The 20,652-nt window shown below is 46.2% G+C and overlaps 3 protein-coding genes across 6 annotated transcripts in view; 2 read left to right on the top strand and 1 right to left on the bottom strand.

Moving 5' to 3' along the window:
- Positions 1–849: 849 nt before the first annotated feature.
- On the bottom strand, positions 850–7,949 carry JCHAIN (joining chain of multimeric IgA and IgM). The gene is made up of 4 exons (XM_083835338.1): positions 7,775–7,949; positions 3,790–3,925; positions 2,739–2,819; positions 850–2,271 (listed from the first exon to the last, which is right to left on the bottom strand). Exons 1-4 carry the CDS (start codon positions 7,836–7,838, stop codon positions 2,070–2,072), a joined length of 483 nt encoding a protein of 160 aa, XP_083691464.1. The 5' UTR covers positions 7,839–7,949; the 3' UTR covers positions 850–2,069.
- Positions 7,950–12,381: 4,432 nt separating this feature from the next.
- Positions 12,382–14,146, top strand: UTP3 (UTP3 small subunit processome component). The gene has a single exon (XM_083835273.1). It carries the CDS (start codon positions 12,434–12,436, stop codon positions 14,072–14,074), a length of 1,641 nt encoding a protein of 546 aa, XP_083691399.1. The 5' UTR covers positions 12,382–12,433; the 3' UTR covers positions 14,075–14,146.
- A 4,398-nt stretch (positions 14,147–18,544) lies between these two features.
- RUFY3 (RUN and FYVE domain containing 3) overlaps positions 18,545–20,652 on the top strand; it is a 60,073-nt gene continuing 57,965 nt past the window's right edge. The window contains exon 1 of one of the 4 annotated variants that reach the window (XM_083835266.1): positions 18,545–18,948. In XM_083835266.1, the coding sequence (XP_083691392.1) occupies positions 18,654–18,948 (295 nt within the window). In that variant the 5' untranslated portion in view covers positions 18,545–18,653. Of the gene's footprint in view, positions 18,949–19,070; positions 19,275–20,652 lie in introns of those variants that run through there. The other 3 variants (XM_083835267.1, XM_083835263.1, XM_083835268.1) reach the window with 3 other exon arrangements.

The raw sequence follows: 20,652 nt of genomic DNA, 5'->3' as shown, positions 1-20,652 counted from the left end.
CATTGTGCTAGGGAACTCCATGTCTAAAGGATCTTGCAACACTAGATGTACAGGCTGAGTCACTTGCTGGGTGGGTACCTGTGAGAGGGGTTTTATACCACAGGCTTTCCATTGCATACGTGGCAGTTTCACAATTCAGCTGAGGCTTCGGGGCTCAGAGCACTAGAAACTGAGGCTTCAGCTGGTGTCTGCTAATCTGCCAACTACAGTAAAAGCTAGATAGGAGGCCCACTTCACTCACCCAGGTGTGACTCCTGCTGTATCTGAGCCCAAGGTGTACACCACACAGCCACTTGAAGGCAGCTTGCAGCAAGGCCAAGAGCTGAACTTGGTCTCCCAAACTCTGGACTGTTACCTGCTCTAGCAGCCTTCTTCCCCTGCTCAGGCTGAACTTGTCCCACAACCCAAACCTGAATGATTTCCAAGTCATTTACCTACACCTTACTCAGAATTAGAAATTTCACTTTTAGGCAGATAACTCCTGTGGCAGAGCCCCAAGGGCTGTCAAGAGTACCCCAAAAGGTGCATTTTTCAGTAGTGTGGTAAAATTCCTATCTGCAGTTTAAAATGTTGAGAGGGATTTAGGTGTTAATTGGATTTTTTTAATTCCAATCCTGTGCAGAATCACAGCACCTTCAAAGAGCTCAATTATGCAGAACTGATGGTAAAATAAATCAATTCAGCCTCTGTCTATCATAGGTTCCACAAGTGCATCGTAATGTTTATATCTCAGTATTTCAGGAGGGTTCTCCTGTAAGTAAAACAGTTGCTTAGTGAGAGCTTCCTGTGAAGTAGGCAAGAACATCATTATGGACTTGGCTTCTTATGAACACCACTGGAACATAACAGTGCTGCAGAAAAAATTTATTTAATGCCTCATTGATAAAACAAACTATGGTAATAAGGATTTTGCTGTTTTTTCATTATTGCAATAATGTGTGACGCCAGATGTGACCTTTTCAGAACAGCCTAAGCCTTTACAATCAACTTCTGACAACACTGAGAAACATACCAGCCATCCCAAATGCAATGCTAGACACCTTATGCACTTGCGTACATGATGTGTATATGGAAAACACCAGGTGTAATACATTTAAATGTAATGTACAGTACAGAATCAACTTTAATTGGGGAAAGTTTCTTGTATGAACAGAAAGAAGACTTGTGAAAAAGGGAATTAATCCCTAACTACGACCCTGCCCTTGCAATGGTGGCAGCTTCGTAGGATTTTTTGCAGCTCTAAATGCAAAATCAGGAACAAGAAATTCAAGCCAACTTGATTTTTTTTTTTTTTTATCCTCGATTGAACTGGGAATGCATCATTATCAGTTAGTAAATGTGGAAAGTGAAGTACCTAACATGTCCTAAAGAAGTTTACTACTGCAAGAAGAGCTGAGGTCCTGTTGGCTTTGCACAGCATTTCAGGGTGGCAACATTTTCACTATATCTATGTGAAAACAGGAAGCTTATCATTACCAAAGCACTAAAAGGATCCTAAATGCCTAATTACAAAAAAAAAGTTGAAATGTGAATTCAGTCTCACCTGATTTTTTCTCAAATGTGATTGTACAATAGACTTCTAATAATGGCAAAAATTATGCTAATATAATCAAAGGGTATTGTGGAATGTTTATGAAGAGGTTTGTTTTAGATTGCTCAGGAAACAATCAGGAAACATGGACATTGCTGCTGATGTCCATGATAGCCTTGCTGAGATAGACTGATGGAAGATGGTCAGGAAAGATTCTCTACTGTTGTAAACTAATGTAGTTCCTTTGGTTTCTAAGGGAATTACTGATTTACAGCTGTCTGAGGATCTGGTCTAGCTGGTGATAGTGTCTAAGACATATAATGGTGTCGCAGATACGTGCCAGGGATAAGAGAACAGAATCTGACAACCAGCGAGTATTCAAGGGGGTGGTATTCTTGATATGAAGCACAAGAAGTAAGCTTGCATTATTCTGGGAGCTGATTCTTTGGACACTGTTGTCCAGGTACTATGGTGCTATACATGTATGGGTGATAGGAAAAGAGAAAGCAACAAGGTGTTAGGATAGCAGTGGGTTGAGCTAATCAGCATAGCAGGATGCTGGTGTCAGAGCTGCTTGAATGTGTTTGGTCTCCCCGTGGTAGATGAATGGGAAGGTTGTGGTGTAGCACTTTTCCCTGTTGTAGGTGTAGCAGGTTTCTGGCTCGTTGCAGGAGGTGCTCTGCTGGGCCTCGTATATCTCACCACCCAGCTCAACTTCTACAGGATCACATTTTTTGCAGCTGGAAGAGATGAGGAACAGAAAAAGTATTCAGAGCTGTGATTAAAACATCCCTGACAAAACTCTACTCTTTCTCACTGATCTGGCAGCAGTGGCGACTTGGGTTCTGTGGCTTTTCCAGGCCATGTATTTTGCACAGGCACTCCCAGACAGATGCTCTCATTTTTTTCAAACTGCTATTCACATGACTGGCCCCCTAAAAGGGAGGCTTGATATTTCAGACATTCAAGATCAACAGGGGTCAGCATGAAACCATACCTGCAAATGTGAGGCCTTTTTATCCAACTTAATCATGGAGATAATTTATTGGTTTGCAACAGAATAGAAAAAACAGGCTGAAAAAGAACAACTTCACTCTGTGATGTTGCCTCATTTTATCTACTATCCTTCAAGATGTTTGCGAACCATTGGGGGCAGTGCTGCAGGGTAGGGTGTTAGGAAATTAATTTAGTGAAGAAAAATACTTACAGTTCGGCCATGCGGTAGACAAAAGTGGTTCTGAGCGGGGATGTCGGGTCAGAGATGTTCTGTCGGCTCCTGAGTGGGACACTGGAAAGGAAGGGAGAGAATTCCTCTTGTGAAAACTGCTTGTTAAACAGGGGACTACTCTGCTGTAATGAATTCCCAACTCTGATCTTGTTCTTTGTTCAGGTTATTTCCTTTCTGACCCTTCTCCAAGAACAGCAAGTCTTAGCCTTTCTGTGCCCCTGAAGGCAATGAGATATTTTTTGCCTGGTTTCTAGGCATCTCTAGAAAGACTGTAAAATTCACCCCAAGAATAATGTAGCAACTTCTGAAAGTGCTGTCTTTCACTAATGATATTTTCAAGCTATCAGTTCTGATATTCCTTTTTTCTTTAAATAAATAAATAAATAAATCTGAGCTGGCAGAGGCCTGTGAGACTTGCAAGACTGACAGAGGTATTTAATGATTATTTCTTCTGTTGTGAGCTTTGCCAGAACTCCTGCAGGTCTGAGCCTGTGTTGTCCAGGAGAGATACACGTGCACTTCTCTGTCAGGTTTATGCGAATAAAGAGGACAAAGTCCTGAACTGAAATCTGCCTCATAGGATCAACCTTTTCTGATAGTTTTGGCATTAACTAGTTTTCCCAGCCTATAAAATCGCAGGCTTGTTACAAAGATCAAATCTGGATATTAGGGTTCAGTGTCACCAACCCAGTTTTGTTTCAGACGAGATGAACTGTAAGAAATGTTATGCTCTACTTCCACGGTCTATTTTGTGAAGCTGCTACTAGACCTCTTAAAACATTGCAATGCTTCTTGTACCTGAAGGGACAAACACCGCACAGCTGCATGTGAGCTAGGAAAACATCATTAGGCTCTGGATGGAAGCAAAAGGAGTTAGTCCAGGATAGCACAGAAAGTGGTCCATCGGAAAAACAGGTCTAAATTCTCAACAGCAGGACGTATGAAAAAATGCAAGCAAAAAGGAAAAGGGGAACCCCTGCAACACAGTTTCCTGCTCACCATCTCCATGTAAGACTTGTCTGCCACTTACGTGATGCGTATGTTTCTTTCCAGGATTTCTTCATTAGGATTTTCTTTGGAGGGGACGAACTTTGAGGTCACTGTTGTGCATTTACACTTGTTGTTCACCAGCACGCGCTCCTCACCATAATACTCCTGTAGAGTACCTGCAAACACAGGATATGCCATCTCAGGGTTAGAAAATAAAAACCTTGTGACATGCTCTGTCAGAAAGCGAAGAAATGAGAATCTTAGCGATGCCCCATTGTGGCATCTATATTGATTGAAGTTGAGGTCACAACAAGTAGAAATGAGATGACTGACAAAGATTAGTTCAGTGCTCTTGCCTGCTCAGCCTACAGTCCATTTCTATATGTGGAGGAGATGCAAGTGGCAGGGAGAAAATGATGAACCTGAGCATTGTGTTGCTGATAAATGAGGCAAAACAAGTAGGGATCTCTCATGAAACGCAAGCCTCCGGCTATACCTGGCAGCTAAAGTGCTGTTTTTACACTTGCCTCTGCTAGGAGGTTACCTGATTGCTGTATCATGCACAAGGACTGGCCTAGCAGTCCAAACCCTAGTTGAGATCTGGGCTTTCTAAACATGTGTGACCATGCCAACACGGCAGATGTGTCAGCTTTCTGTCAGTGTTATTTTTCCTTCCAGGTCCTTGAGGGAATCAACGCCAAAAAGCACTAGAGGATGAAGCAGGAAGGCAGCCTGATGAACTGGTATTGGAAGGCAAGTGGCCCTTACAATCCCATGGTTTGCACAGAAAACTCCAGTCCTGAATTTCTGATCTTCTGTTCCTAATGAAACTGAGTTTGGCAGCTGTGGAGCTGAGTCAAATAGAGAAGAGCCAGCTTTGGGTATGTTTGTATCCTGCACTTCTAGTATATTATTCAATATGAAACTCAGTCAAAACAACTGGGTAAAACTTCCCATCTGTCACCCAGAGGCTTTTTGAATGTTCCTGTTGGCATGCAATGCCTGCTTCCTCTCTGAACATGCAAATGGATTTGAAATAATTTGTTCTCTCCTAGCTGTCTTTCCCTAGCAGCCTCTGGTCTCCTCACCTATAACAAGTTGGCTTTGCTTTTACATGCACATAGTCACACCCTTCTTAAATGGTCATTTTCACATTCCTTTATCTCCTAATGCTGCTATATAATCACAGCCGTCACTTTGCTACATCACTCTTCCAACAGTACCTTCAGCCTGCATAGAAGTATGAGAAAACTCTGAGAGTTTGTAAGATAGGAATAGTTTATATTGGGCTCAGACAGACCTCAGTTCTGAGGACTTGCTTACTTCTAACCCATTAGTTTAACCACAGGGGGAAAGAAATAGTCTAAAAATGTGTTCGTCATGTCAGTGGGGGATTTGAGAGTCACTTAAAAGCTTTGGTCCTAATAGGTGGATTCTTCTGGGTCACCGAAGAATGGCTCACTAAGGAAGTAGCTGCCCCGGCTGCATAAGCTCACGGCTGCTTTTTCATTTTCATGTCCAATGCTGCTGGCTTGTATGAACAGCAGATCCTGTTGCTACAGGGTGAAATGGATAGCGCTCAAAGCCTGTGGGAGCACTAGGAAAGCTGGGATCCAGGAGAAGCACGTGGAGTTACACCGTGAGGTTTCTAATTGTTAGATGCTATTAGCGGCAGCTTAAGTGTCAGGTAAAGCTGTCTGCAAGACTGAATGGGAACAAGTCCTCTGCAGTGCTGATCAGGAGACCTTACTTTATGTCCCAAGAGTATGTAGTCCATACAATGCCATGTAAATAGCACTCTAGGTTTTCTATGTAACGTTTCTTGGAGCTTCACTCCTGTCCCTACAATATGCTGGTCCCATCTGCTTGCATTGCACTGGGTTATTTACTAAGATCCTTAGAGGCCTCATATTGATGAAAAAGGCACTAAAACATTTTGAAATCATGCCTCAGAGTGATCTTAAAATTCAGTGACTGGTAGGAATGCTGCTTCTGTGACAACTGGCAGCAAAATACCTTCTAAAGAAGGTTCAGTGGGGCTGTTCTCAGTTGGGAAAGAAGCTTCTGCAGTCCCTCGCTTTGTCCAATAGAGCAAACCACTACAGGCATGGGGGAGATGCTGCCTTTGCTGCTGCTCTCGGGGATATCTTTGTCCCTCTAGAGCATGTGCTGCTTTAGCCCTTTTACACCATTGGCTGGCATTTAGCATTTGTCTGTATTGCACCTAGCACAACTAGCCGTCTATACAAATGCAGAATGCAAGTCCGGTTTCACATCTGATTGTGCTGTACCAAGGCAGAAATCCAAAACGTGACACAGATAAATATTCACAATTTAGTGGTACTTATCTGTCATTGCACACCTTCTTCCATTCTCTATTGCTTTGTATGTTTCCTTGCTGCCAGCTCATCATATAACACGAACACTGCCCTCTGAAGCAGAAGCTAACTAGTGAAGTCTCTTTAGTCTCTGCCTCTTTGAGTCTTGGTCTTTTTTCTTATAGAAAAACTCTGTGAAGAACAAGAAGCTAGAGATCTTCCTCTGTTGTCTGTCACTGTATTTTCTATGCAATGTTGTGTGTGATTCTTCTAAGACATTTATCAAAACCCAACATTTAAGTTGTCCCCAAACCTTTGGGAGCGGACTTTAATTTATCTTAATCATAAAATGCTATTAACAATTTTTTTTAATAAATATGTGGGGATTTTTAGATTGTACTCTAAAACCACTGTCCTGAATTTAATTCCTTGTGTAATACTACTGGCGTCAGTAACCATAAAAGTTACAGGTGCTCCATATTTTTAAAGTAAAATTACAAAGCTGCAAATAAGACTTTTTTTTTTTTAGATTTATCAGCAATGATTCCATGAATTGACCTGTAAAGTTCCTTTAAAGAGAAGGTAGTTAAATGCAAAAGTTCTTAATGCTGTTCTAAATGTTTGCAGGGTTGGATCTTCTGGTGCATAACTTACTGCAATGTGGTGTTCCTTCCCTGATGAGTACTCATGCAGAGATTTTGATAACATTTCTCATATTTGAAAATGTCCTGTAATATGATATATGGAGACAAAGCTCAACAAAATCCCGCTGCTGCACATTGAAGAAGCAAAGTAATTCCAAAAATACCTGTTCAAACTCTGCTGCATGTGAAGGTGGCTACTTCATTAAAGGAAGAAAAGGCTCAGTTAGGCCAGAAAGATATTTTGATGAAAGTAGTACAGATGTCACTCCTGTAGCTGTACACAACTAAATTTTGACTTCCCTGCAGTTATAACACACTTGACAGAAAGCAGGGCTTTTCATGGACCTGACTGGCTCTGCAGTGAGATGCCACTTTCCAAAAGCTGGAGGAAATGCATGGATGCTGTTATCCATGCTGCTAGGGTAGTTCTTCTTAAGCATGGGTTTAGTCCTGTGGACCGGATTCGCTGTGTGAATGAGGATGACTTTAAACTGTTCTATAGAGATCTGGCAGTAGGATAGTCAGAATCCATTACCTGTGAACCACACTGAATAATGTGCTGGGATGAGAGTCTGATCTCAGTACCGATTGTAAAAGTCAAGAGTCCTTCCACAAAATGCAGTGGAGTTAAATAACAGTTTAATCAGAAATGGCCACAGCCATGTGACAGGATCAGCAACAGGACTTTAGAAGCCTCAAAACCTAGCAGCTAAGTCTTTCAAGCTTCCTAGGGCTGCATAAAAACAGGCTGCATTTTTGTGGTTTGTTGCTTCAGAAACATGATTAAGAATGGCTAATTATAAAAGCTTGAATTTGCTGCCATTCATCACTCTTTTAGGCTTTATTAAAATAAAAAAATAAAATATATTAAAATAAACGGGAATTAAAAACACACTGCTCTGTGTGGTGCAGGAAGACACCGAGGTGTCCAAGCACCACCAAAGCAAGACTTCTTCAGCAGGCATCAAGGTTTGATTTACACTGTTAAAATTATTAACAGACACCTACACAGCACACATCCCTCATAAAGCAAATTTTTCCATGGTTTTCATTTCTCACCTACCTGCCACAAGGACGAACTCCAAGGAGACGGCGAAGGCCACCCACGGCAACAAAGAGCTCTTCATCTTGCCTTCACTTCTTTTGAAGAATGTGAGTGGAGAGCGTGTGTCTGCCTATAAGGGTGTGTGCAAATGATACAGCTATTTGTTTCCTAAAATAAACAGCCCAGCCGGCTACCACTGACACTGTGAAAGATGTGGCTTGGAGACTGAAACCAGGCATGTTCAATGTGCAGAGACTTCTGCCTTTCAAAGGTGATTGGGGGCAGGGGGTTGCACTATTACTGTGCACTTTTATTCTGTTATCACCAACATGCAACAAAGTTGCTGGGTACAAGGGAGTGAAAAAAAGCCCTGAGCTTGAGGGACTAATTTATCAGTAGGGTCACTGGCACTCTCCCACTTCAAGCTCAGGAGTGTAATGTAAGAAAGTGTCCAGGTAGCCAAGAGGTCACAGTTCTTACTCTCGAGTTTTGAGAAATCAGATCTTTGTGGGGATAGTTTGACCCATACTATAAGAACATGCTAGGCTTCAGAATGAGAATCCTTTTTGCACCAGATGCTATGCAACATATATTAAGGACTTGACCGGCCCCCAAGGAGTTTTCAGTCAAAGCAGACAAAAGGAGAGGTGGGAGGGGTAAAAGAGGTAAAGCAACAGTATGGCAGTGGCAAAGCTGAGCTCTTCCTCCAGTGCTCTGCCTGTGGCATCAAGGAGTTTCTTTCCCTATGAATAGAGAAGGGACTCCATGGGATGCGTGATATATGAAAGGCTCCGTGTAAGGTCCAAGGCAACCATTCCCCAGTGAATGCAGACATTTTAATTTCTTTGAGGTATTTGTCACACAGACTTTCCTTAATATGCTTGGTTCACTCTGGAAGAAAAAGAGTAGTGGAGATGATTTATTTATTTTTTTTAATTGTCCCAGGGTTTGTGTTCACCTGTGTAACTCTGGGAAGAAATAATAATAACAATAATAATAATAATAATAATAATAATAATACCACATTGCAATATAGCTTGCAATGACTGGGGTTTTCTTTGGAGTGTATGCCTATATATTGCACAGGAAAGGCCACTTTGTAAGGGATGTTGAATCTCTAATAACACCTTTTACCAGGTGCTATTAGAGACACCTACGATGGAATAAAATCTTGTAATTTTATTTAAGGCAGATGGGAGGCAGAGCAAGGTATGATGCTAGCAGGCCCGTTGCAGTATTAGTGTTTCCTGAATTTCTGCCAGCTGCAAGGATAGTTTATTCTTGATTAACAATAGCAGCACACAGCAAATCTCCCTGTGCTGCTCCAGCTGCTTCTTACGCAGCAGGGCAGCAGCCCCATGATGCTATACAAGCTTTTCACACTGCACGTGCCACCCTTGGCTCCCCGGGGCTGGTCATTCTTGCCAGGTTCTCAAGAGGCTGATGTTATTAGTAACGTTGCCAACATCCCAGACCCTGAAATAGCAGCCTGTCGCCTTACAGGTTGTTTTCCCTTTCTTTGGACCTTGCTAGCTGGGTTCCTAAAGGTTGAGCTGTTTGAAGACCCTGGCATTTGTGTCCTGAACTTTCTCCTGCCAGCACAAGCATCTCATCAGGCAGTCGCATGATGCAAAAAGCTTTTGTGTTGCATCAGCAGCACTGAGACGAGGGGCTTTCCCCAGGGAGGTAGCAGGTGACGATGGGTGCAAGCCCAGCTCCAAGCAGGGCATCAGGCTATTCCATGACTCTTTGGTACAAACCCTGATCTCTCAGCAAGGCTGCAGCCTTATGACAGCAAAATTTGCTTTTCTTTCATCTCCCTCCTCCCCAGAAAGTATTGCCAACAGAGTTTAACGTGGAGCTTCCTTCTGAAGCAGGAAGGTGCCCATCTAGTGCATAAGGTTAAAAATAAACCTGGCTAACCGTGGTGGGGATGAAGGGGGGAAGGAATATCTACCTAAAGCACTATTTGTTTCAGTCACCTTTTGTAGTCACTTTTTGTAATCAAAGAAGAGATTTTTTAAAAATAAGAAGGATGAATGAATGCAGCAAAACAGAGCACATTCTGCATATCTACATTGATAAAAATACAAAACCAATAAAATCCAAGCAAAGGCATCTATGAATTTTTAAAAAGAAAATGAGTGGAGAGACTGTGCAGAATGATACTCTGTGTGATTCTGTTGATTTCGGTGGATTCCCTGACTGCTGGTGCTCAGCATAGCTGAATTTCAGTTGCTAAATCTGTGTGTCTGCATGTGCAGTCCCTTGGTCATTACGTGGTGGCGTGAGAGCCATTTTTAGTCACCCTCAGCCACCTGCATCTCTCTGAGGCTTTCTGTCTAGATTTCAAACTCTTTAGAGTAGAGTTTGTTTTGCGGGCTGTTACTTTTAAGGACTATCCCCTTTTTACTGTGTGACACGTTAGATAACCATAAAATTATCTGGGCGAGCAGGCATTAAAAAAATGGAGGCAGTTTGTCAAGGGGCTGGCAAACCATCATCTCAGGCTTGAATTCTGGGCTGAGTGGGGAGCTACCCAAGGCAGAGACTACTGGAAGAATAACTGAGAATTTGAAAAGAAGTATGAACCAGCCTTGTGGTCTCAGCCTCGCTGTGCCTCCAGTTAGCCGGGACACATGAATTAGGCTTTTCCAGATTAGAAACCAGGCAGATGCCTGGATGAGGTGAGGCAAAATAGTTGGGTCATTGTGTGCCCTTGCTATGCTGGAGAGAAGGCTATCCATACCATTGCGCAGGGTATCTCCAAATTACATTCTATCCACTCACAGTCTGTCCCACAGCTTTCTTTTCTCCTTGCTTCTCACTCAGAAGCGGAGAAAATGGTGGATTAAAAACAGACCTGCAGCAGTCACCAGTTGCCATCTGAGGAGCAGTGATTGCCTACATCAAAGCAGTGTGCTTCAGCTTGGCAGGTCCTGAAAACTGGGTAAACTAACTTAAACTGGAGGTTGGCTCCAGTTTCACTTGAAGTTTTCAGCAAATCCTGAAGGAGATGAAATGTTTCTAAGTAACACTTCTTTTCTGCTCATAAAAAAAAAATAATAACCTTACATTGAGAGATAAGGTAGCATTAAATCAATGAGAATCTAAGTGGAAGTTGGTCTGCTGTTACAGCCCTGAATTTTGGAAGGGCAGACTTTTAAGAAACTGAGGGCATTACATTGCTAGGGCGGTTGAATGGAAATATTCAGGGTCTGGGACATGAGGAAGGCCTGGATTTCCATAAGACACACTTGCAAAAGTAATCTAGAATTTTAACCATGTGGCTGCAGACTGCTCTGGATGGGCTTCACAAAAAATGGTAAGATTAAGCAGGCAGATTACAAAGTCTGATCAGCAAAGACGGTTGTATTTTAGTGGCCAATAGTACAAAGTAAGAATTTCTACCAATGTGTGAGTAACAAGCTATGCGAATATTATGTCTCACTTATCAAAACCAAGTCATTTTTATTGCTGTCTCTGACACAGGCCTGTATCCAGAGGAGGTGATATCTGAAAATTGGCACTGATGGATTTGGATAAGGTGTCTTTGTCTGAGGCGAAACATATCTTCTGTGTGCGAGCAAGGATGGAAAATTTTGACCCAGAGGTGACTAGGTGGAAAAGCTGAGCATGTCAGGACAAAGGCTCATAACTGAGCTTGGTCTGCCATCAAATCTGTCAGAATCCAAGTGAAGCACCAAAAAGTGAGTGAAGTTGCACCCCATCCTCTTGTTTTAGTTAACGTCAATATTTGCCCAGTGTGACTTTTTCCACAGGAAGTTGGACATGACTATTTATAAATAAAACTGCACCTGTTTTGTGGCTAGAAAAAAGCACCTGCGCTGCTTCTGCACAGAACTTCTCTTCCTGGGATTGTGTGGCTGCCAAATTTATCAGACTCGGGGCGGGGGGGGTGTCAGATCATACTGAACTCTTTACCGCAAACTCTTTACTTACTCCCTCTACTCTTGTGACGTGGCTGTCCGCATTACTTCCAAACAGACCGCTTCCATGTGGCTTGGTATTAATTCGATTTTCCCAGTGGAAAGCTGGGGGAGGCCGGGCCAGGCCCTCCATGCCTGATGCCAGAAACAAACAGGCAGCCATCCAGGACGTGAATGTAAGTTTGAAGGAGTATAGACAACCTGAAAAACCCTCCTGATGAGGGCTTCCCTGCTGCTGAAAATCCACACTGCTCCTTTACTGATGCCCCCCTTGGATTCGCTGGCATATGAAGGGTGATCCAAGGAGCATGGGTGCTGCTCGAACAGCCCCAGCAATGCTTACTACCAGGAGATGCCCAAATTCTGGCAGAGAAGCAATTTAGTGAGGGTGAAGAGCTGGAGAGATAATACACATAGCTCAGGGGAGGTTTTCAAGCACTTCTCCCTGAAACTTTGGCCTGGCTGTGGGGAAGTAACGAGAAATTTCCGTTAATAAGCGCGCAGATGGCACAATAAGCTCACATCTGGCACCATTTCGCGTACCCATCAGCTAAGCTAAAAAAAAAACCAAACACTTTTGGACGGCCAGCTGCGTTCAAACCCACGCGAGCGTGCACAGGCCGAGGGGGAACCACCGCGCCGGGGGCCGAGGAGCGGAGGGGAACGGGAGCGGCAGCGGAGCGGAAGGGGCGGTGGAGGCCGGGCCTGAGCCGGCAGCGGCGGCGCCATGAGGACGCGGCGCGGCACCGTCCTGCGGCCCCCGCCGCAACCCGCCGGCCGCGATGGAGGCGAGGAGGAGGAGGACGAGGAGGAGGAGGTGGTGGTGCCCCGCGGGGACGTAGGGCCCGAGGGGCTGGGGGACGAGGTGGAGGATTTCCACGAGGCGCAGTTCCAGGCGGTGATGGCGGCCTTGGAGAGCGGGGAGGAGGCCGGGGAGAGCGAGGAGGAGGAGGAGGAGGAGGTGCTGGGGCTGCAGCTGCCGGAGGAGGACGAGGAGGAGGAGGAGGAGGAGAAGGAGGTGCTGGGGCTGCAGCTGCCGGAGGAGGACGAGGAGGAGGAGGAGGAGGAAGAGGAGGAAGAAGTGCTGGGGCTGCAGCTGGAGGAGGAGGAGGAGGAGGGTGACGGTGGTGAGGAAGAGAAGGAGGGAGCTGAGTTCTATGTGGATCGCAGCGCAGAGGAGGATGAGGAGGATGAAGATGAGGACCTGTCCATGGAAAGCGACTTGGAAGAGCGCAGCAAGGACACCAAGCTCCCCCACGAGCTGTCCTGGGGCCACCGCAAGCAGCTCTACTACGACACGGACTATGGGAGCGACGGCCAGGCCAAGGGCAAGCGTAGCCAGCAAGAGGTCGATGCTGAGGAGGAGGAAGAGGAGCAGGAGGCTCAAGTCATCCAGAGGCGGTTGGTGCAGGACCTGGGGGAGGATGATTATGGGCTGGATGTGATCCAGGGCTACATGACGGGGCAGCAGAAGACCCACGACAGCAAGGGGCAGAAGATTGCCAAGGATTTGCAGGCCCTTTCCAAGAAGGAGCAGCTGAAGCTACTGAAGCAGGAGTCCCCTGAGCTCCTGCATCTGATTGAGGACTTTGAAGTCAAGCTGATGGAGCTCAAAGATGAGCTGCAGCCACTGCTGGAAATGGTCAGAAGCGGCGTTATCCCTCAGGGGAAGGGCAGCCGCTATCTGCAGATGAAGTATCGGATCTACCTGAATTACTGCGTCAATATCAGTTTCTATTTGGTTTTAAAGTCAAAGAGAATGCCAGCTCACAGTCACCCCGTCATTGAGCGGTTGGTCGCTTACAGAAATATCATCAATGACCTGGCTGTGATAGACCAGAGGTTATCCTCGCAGGTTCGCCTGCTCCTGAGGAACTATTATGATAAGAAGGAAGAAAAACTGCGAGAGCAGAAGAAGTTTCCGGCGCTTCTATATCTGGCTGCCAGGAAAAACAAACCAAAACGTGCTTCTGCACTTGCTAACGGCCGTCTTGCTGCTGAGGAACAGGCAGACAAGTCTGACCTGGATGAAGAGGCTGCCCTGAAATACTATAAGCTGATGGAGGATAAGCTGAAACTCAAGAGGAAGAGAACGGAAGACCAGGACATGCTCGAAGAAGAACCGTTGGAGGATGAGGATCCAAATAAAAAGAGAGGCGTGACCTATCAGATGATCAAGAACAAAGGCCTCACCCCCAGGAGGAAGAAGATTGATCGCAACCCCAGGGTCAAGCACCGGGAGAAGTTTCGGCGGGCCAAGATTCGCCGGAAGGGCCAGGTCCGTGAAGTTCGGACAGAGATGCACCGATACGGCGGGGAGCTGTCCGGCATTCGTGCTGGGGTTAAGAAAAGCAGAAAGCTTCAGTGAAATTTATTTTTCTCTGTTTCAGAGAGCTGCAAGTAACAGTTTTGAATGCAATAAAATTTTTGTTAAAGAATGTGTGGTTTTCATCTTTAAGTGGGATTTTTTTCTTTGATTTTTTTTTTGTTTGCTTGTTTTTCTGTGCTGTAAATACCGGCTTTGAGAGGCTACAAGGGGTGTGTCAGGTGAGGGGAAGGGAATGGGCCAGGTGGGATGAGAGCAGAGGGGGAAGGAAGGGGGCATCCTGCCGAGGGTGGGGTGAGAATGGGATTTGTGCAGCTGTCACCACTACCTCCTCCTTATGGCCTTGTCCTCTTACATTCTTTTTACTGTGTAGGGTTACAGACACATGGTTGTGGTATTTCCTCTAGTTCGTGCTCTGATTAACTCATCCTTGTGTTCATACGTGTAAGAATCAACTGTTCTTACCCTCCTAAATCATTTTAATTTAGTAGCGAAGCAGGAAGCTGTTAGCTAAATCCCAGATGGCTGAGATGCTATTTCACCTGCTCCTGAATTCAGTGAGAGGCAAAGCAAGGACACTTCTGGATTGCATAGTTACTTACCTATGATGAATACATTAACTTCATCTATGATAAATTTCCTAATTGTTACACAGTTGTATGTTTAACATGGCATTGCTGCAGGACAAGTTGGTAAGACATAACGTAGCCTGCACTTTGAAGGTAAATTTTCAACGTGTTTTGATTACTTCCCTCTGGTGGGAAAACACATCTAACCTGGCACTGAAATAAATTCTTGCTGGGAACTGATGGGGGCACTTTCAGTTCACATGAAGGAGGAGTGACTGATTTCTTGCTCGTGAAGCTTACAAGTGTCACACTGTCTTGAGGTAAGACGTGCATATGTGGCTGCGATCTGCTTCAGTGAGCCCGCATCTTATTTGGGTACCAGTACCACCTGAGAGGCACTCTTGTCTGTTTGCCACGTGAACTCCCTTAAGGGGGACAGTTGTCTAGTTAGTAACAACCATTTCCTGTTATGGAAGCACCAGTGTAGCTAGTGTTTATTGCGATAGTCTCAGGGAAGCCAAAATATGAATGTGTAGTGGTGAACCTGCAACAGGCTAGGCACTTTACTTAAAACATGCAGACACTGCTTGTTTTCTGCACATGAAAAGTGCTTCCATAGCGTTTGTTGCAAACCTTTCTATCCTAAGCCTTTTCCTGCCAGGAACATTCTTGATTGCTGACTGGAGACAGTTTTGTTAACTTTTAAAGCTGATTCTTAAAGGGAGAGGTGAAAAAAGAACAAACATAGGCTGGACAGATGGGAATTGAAGTAGGGAGGCTTTTTGTAGCCTTTGTATGTCCCAATTTCGGAAAGAACTCAGTTCAGCATAAGAATGCACCCGGCTAAATGTTGAAATGACAAGTTCTGCTGACTTTAATGGTCCTGTACTCGTTTGCCCCCTGCTGTTCGTAGGCCAAACAGCAGTTAAACACTGCTTTAAAAAAATACGGAAAGCAATAAACCCCTGCTCCATAGAAACCAGCTCACTGTGAATTGATCCCCTCCATGCAATTGACCGGGAGGTCTTTGCCTGCCTGCAGAGCCAAGGCATTTTGCACGGCAAGGGGTAGTAGAAACTACTGTAAGCGCCTGAGGAGTGCTGATGGCAGCAGAGAAGAAGAATTTGGTGTTTCTGGTCAGTGCTGGTCTTGTCTGTGCTGGTAGGAGGTCTCTACATGGGGAGAGGAAAGGGTGGAGGTGATTGCAAGGGTCAGGATTCATTTCTCACATCCCAAAGTCCCAGCATCGACTGCTAGAAGGTGAAAATTGTTGTCTGAGGCCCTGCGGCTGGCTTCTCTGGGGAAGCTGGGTCTAAGAGGCACATGTCAAACCCTTGTTCTGCAAGAGCATCACACAGGCAAATGCATGGCTTGCTTGAAGAGGTCACTGAAAATGCCTTTTCATTTGAGCGATGCCCTGTCTGACCAGATGGCCTCAGGCGAGAAGTATAACCTGTTGGCCTTGGGGATGAAGACATTCTTCCCGGGTGCTTGCTCTCTCGTACTGTGAGCTGCAATCAACAGCATTCGCTGCTTGCTGCTCCCAGAGAAAAATGCATGGCTATGAGTGGGTAGTCATGTGAAACATAACAAGTCTGCTCCAAAATGAGAAACTAGCCTAAGCCTTACCAAGGAGGGAACTGGTGCTTTTCCCAAAACGAAACCATTTCTATTAATTCTGCATTGGGATCATGATGGAGGCCACTAGTGATGATGCTGAGCTACGCTTTTGGCCAGTGAAAGCTTATGTGCTGGGGAAAAAGCAGCTCAGGTGGTTTTTCAAGAGAGGAGCGGTGTTTCCTGGCAGGCATCACACGGGATGTGAAAAACATCCCGCAGAGATGCTAACTGATCTCATTACTACAGCATCTGCTCGTGCACGTTTCGCACTTTGTGCAAAAATGAGGGGCTGACGCGCTTCCGCAGACAGGCAGGCAAGCTGCAAGTATCCGAGGTGGTTTTGTGTTCCCTCGAAAAGCTTTAGGCAGCTGGCAAGCAAAATTCTGGCAGCTTCCATCTGAGCAATAAATAAGGGATATATGTTATGGTGCAATTACAGGCTCGCTTTCCAGAAACGTCGAGATTAAAGCTAAAGGCAAGGGCAAGTGCGGCGTGTCAGCGTGCCCACCGCAGGCAGCCAGCAGATGGCCCAGCTCATCTCCCAGGTCTGCGGCACCAACTCGTTTTAATGAAGATTAAACATGGCATTTTGTTCAGTTGGTTGGTTCAGAAACTGGACGAAGCCATAAATAGTTCTTTCCAGTATGGTTTTATGTATGAGTAATCATGGGAAGGCTGTGATTATAAATGCCATGGGAGGGGGAACACCGTAGCATTGCTCTAAGAAACGTTTAGTAGATGTTTAGTGCTGAAAGGAAATCCCTGATGGTAAATAGATTTTGAAGACCCCTGTTAAAACAGATGCATGTGAAAGATGGGGAGGTATCACGGATCATGGTTAGGAAAATAAGTGGAGCAAGTTCATGGCTAACACTGTTTTGTGTTTTGTTTTTCCTTCTTCCAGTAGTTGCATCCAGAGTAAGCCTGGCTTGCCTTTGGAAGCTGGAACTGAAAAAATCCAAGGGCAGAGAGTTGGACAGTGCTTTCTGTGTCACAATGTAAAATTTCTGTTTGTGCAGGGTAAGGAAAATGTATTCAATAACTCAGAAGGAAGTACATTTGCTACTGCTTTAATTTTGTCAAGGCTTTCATAGTTGTCTCCCATTGTTTGCTATCAGCAACAGTTTGGACATGATTTTGCTCTCGCTAGCACTGGCAAATACAAATCTCAAAACCAAACGTTTGGATTTCTGAAAGGGATTAAAGCATCTGTTAAATTAGCTGCAACATATTGCATGACTTGGGGCAGCGCTACAGAAAAGTCTCCAGCAATCAGTTGCCTTTTCAGCTTCGGTTTTGCAACTGTTATGTGAGATTAAAAAAAAAAAAAAAAAAAAAAAGCAGCCTGTTTCAGTCTGACCTAAGTATACTGAATAAACAGGATATTCTTTAAAAACTGGCAGATTGGCATTCTCCCTCTGCTGACAACACTGTGGTCCGCATTTAAAGCCCTGCCTGAATGAAAATTCTTTATTGCTGCCTTTCTAAAGGCTGTCTTTGAGGTGAGATTCCTATGGGGTACCACCAATGTGTTTGTTTTAATGGTAAAGACTGTATTTGGAGTTTGTGTTGTCACCTCTTGTCAAAGGATCTGAAAATGCTGTTGTCAGTGAGATCTTGCACTCCGGAAAGCGAGGGGGAGGCAAGAGGTAGGGGAATGGCTTGACTTTACAGATAAGTTAACACATGTGGGTACCTGACTTCCTGGAGATTGTTTCCCCAGATTAAAATGTGCATTTCCACAGATTAAAATCCACGTTTCCCCATGAAGCTCGTAGCCCAGTGAACTGCAGCAGCTGAGGCAGCCCTGCACCTCCGCAGGCTGCTTTCTCCATTCTTTGCCGCTCACTTGCCAGCTACATGGGGAATGCAGGTGGAAGGGGCAGTGGCTCGTTTTGAACCACAGCTGTCCCTAGCAGGGCAGCGGTGTTTTATCTGGGAGGCTGGGGCTGCCTGCTTCGTGCCATAGCCACAGCCTGGCTTCTGTGACCGCCTCCTGTGGTGGGGACGTGGGGATTTAGAATCACGGAGTCATTAACATTGGAAAAGCCCTCCAAGATCTTCTGGTCCAACAGTCCCCTCACTACCACTGTCACCCACTAAACCATGTCCCCAAGCACCACGTCCAACCTTTCCTTAAACACCCGTAAGGACAGTGACTCCACCACCCCCCTGGGCAACCCGTCCCAGTGCCTGACTGCTCTTTGTGAGAGGAAATGTCTCCTCATTTCCACCCTGAACCTCCCCTGGCGCAACTTGAGGCCGTTCCCCCTACTCCTAGGCCATTCCCCCTACCCCTACTCGAGGGGAAAGGGGGCGGCACAGCAGCCGGGCTCGCCGCCACCACCCGCCGGGCCCGGTCGTGGGCGGAGGCCGGAGGCCGGCACAGGCCCAGCTTCCCCACCGGGGCGGAGCCGCGGCCCGGGGCGGCGATGGCGGAGGCGGAGCGGGCGCCGCTTGTGGCCGAAAGTTGCCGGGACGGGGGCGGCGGGGAGCTGCCCCCCGCCATGGAGCAGCGGGACGAGCCCGGCCCGGCGGCGGCAGAAGAGGATGAGGCGCCCCCAGCCTCGCCGCCCCCAGCCTCGCCGCCTTTCTTCCTCCTCTACCCCGGCCATGGAGGCGCCGCCGCGCCGCCCAGCGTGTGGAGACCCCCGGCGCCCCGCGGCGGGGCCGCCCTGCCCGTGCTGCTGCTGAGCTACCCGGGGCCGGAGGGAGCCGCCGGCGCCCGTGAGTAGCCTCGGGGCCGGGAGCCTCCCTTTTGCCCTCCTCCCTCCCGAGCCGGCGTGGATCGGGGTGCTGGGGGTGTAGGGAGCGGGGGGTCCCCCCCTGAGCGCCCCCTGAGCTGGCGGGGTTGCGGGGAGTGGGGTTGGGGAGGTGCCGTCGTGGCATCGCCGCTCCCCAGGCAGCACACGTGTGTGCCTCCGGTTAGGGGAGGTGTGCTGCACCCCAAACGCAGCCAGAGCACTGCTCTGGAGACACGTTCGTGGGGTCTTCTCTCCTTTCGGGACCGTTCCTCTGAGAGCTGTGCAGCCGTGGGGAGCCTCTTCTCACAGGTAACCAGCGACAGGGCTAAAGGGAATGGCCTCAAGTTGCGCCAGGGGAGGTTCAGTATGGAAATGAGGAGACATTTCTTCTCAGAAAGAGCAGTCAGGCATTGGGACGGGTTGCCCAGGGAGGTGGTGGAGTCACCGTCCCTGGGGGGGTTCAAGGAAAGGTTGGACGTGGTGCTTAGGGACATGGTTTAGTGGGTGACATTGGTGGTAGGGGGGTGGTTGGACCAGATGATCTTGGAGGTCTTTTCCAATGTTAATAGTTCTTTGAAGCCTAACAGCTCAGCCCTGCCTCACAATGTGGTTAGGAGATGGAAAACACCCACTGGGGCTTCCTCCTTGTGCTGGGGCAGAGGGTATTTGTTCTGGGTGCCAGGCGAGGCCAAAGTGTTTTGCTACGTGTGCTCTCTCCTGTGGGGTGTGCTGGGTGGGAAGCTGTTTTCAGCTTCACCGTGATCTTTATGATGTTCTTGCAGTGCATTTGGATAAACTGAAATAGTGCGAAATGGGTGTGTTTTAGAAACAAAAACTATGCATAGGGGTGCGTATAGCAGAGATTTTCCCTTATCCATCCATCTTGAAAATTGCCTGTAGCTTTGTCATCTTCTGGGCTTGTGCCTGGGCATGGGTGACAGCTTTTTACCTTTGTTTTATTTCCTTCTGGCTGCATCTCAGGTGTGTATTCACTCACACAATAGCTGATGATTTGGGGGAAGGTATCTTCGTTGGGTTTTACTCCTTCTGAAGGTAATGTACATTATTTAAACTATTAGTCAGCAAAGCTATAACCAGTGAGATAAATTAATTTCTGTAATGTAAAGAGCAGGTGAAGTGACCCACCTTTGTTCTTAGTTATATGAAGGGCTCTCTCTGGTCGCAGATCTCTTTCTGCGGACTAAGTATCCCTCCCTCCTGACTCGTCATTTTCAACTGTTAACTTCCTCTCAAAACCAAGATATTTTTAAAAAGTGTCTACTAATCAGGAAATCTTCACACTCTGTAGCTGTGTGATGTGCGTGCAAGGGAGTGAGCTATTCGTGACAGAGAAAAGAATTCTCTGAAGGGTTTAAAAATATTTATTTAGTCTTTGCTATCGTGCTTGTACTGTTCAAACTGCTTAATTGTTCTAGTACCTTTCTAGGAGGGGTTCTGCGTAGATGTGGTGAGGCTGAGGCACGTTTGTTCAAGATCACAAGGAGTTAGTGTACACACTCATCAGCTGAGCAATGCTTTATCCCTTGTGTTGGTGTTACTCTGCAGCGGATATTCATATAGACTATGTGGAAAAAAGCATTGTAAAATATATCTGGAGTCTCCCTTGCTCATTCTTATCTCAGAGGTAATATCTGCCTGTGCAATATCGTGTCGAAGCCTGCTCAGC

Source organism: Anser anser (genome assembly GCF_964211835.1).
Source record: "Anser anser genome assembly, chromosome: 4".
NCBI classification, from domain to species: Eukaryota; Metazoa; Chordata; class Aves; order Anseriformes; family Anatidae; genus Anser; species Anser anser.
Note: the sequence above shows the minus strand (reverse complement) of the source record. Positions and strands in the feature narration are given on the sequence as shown.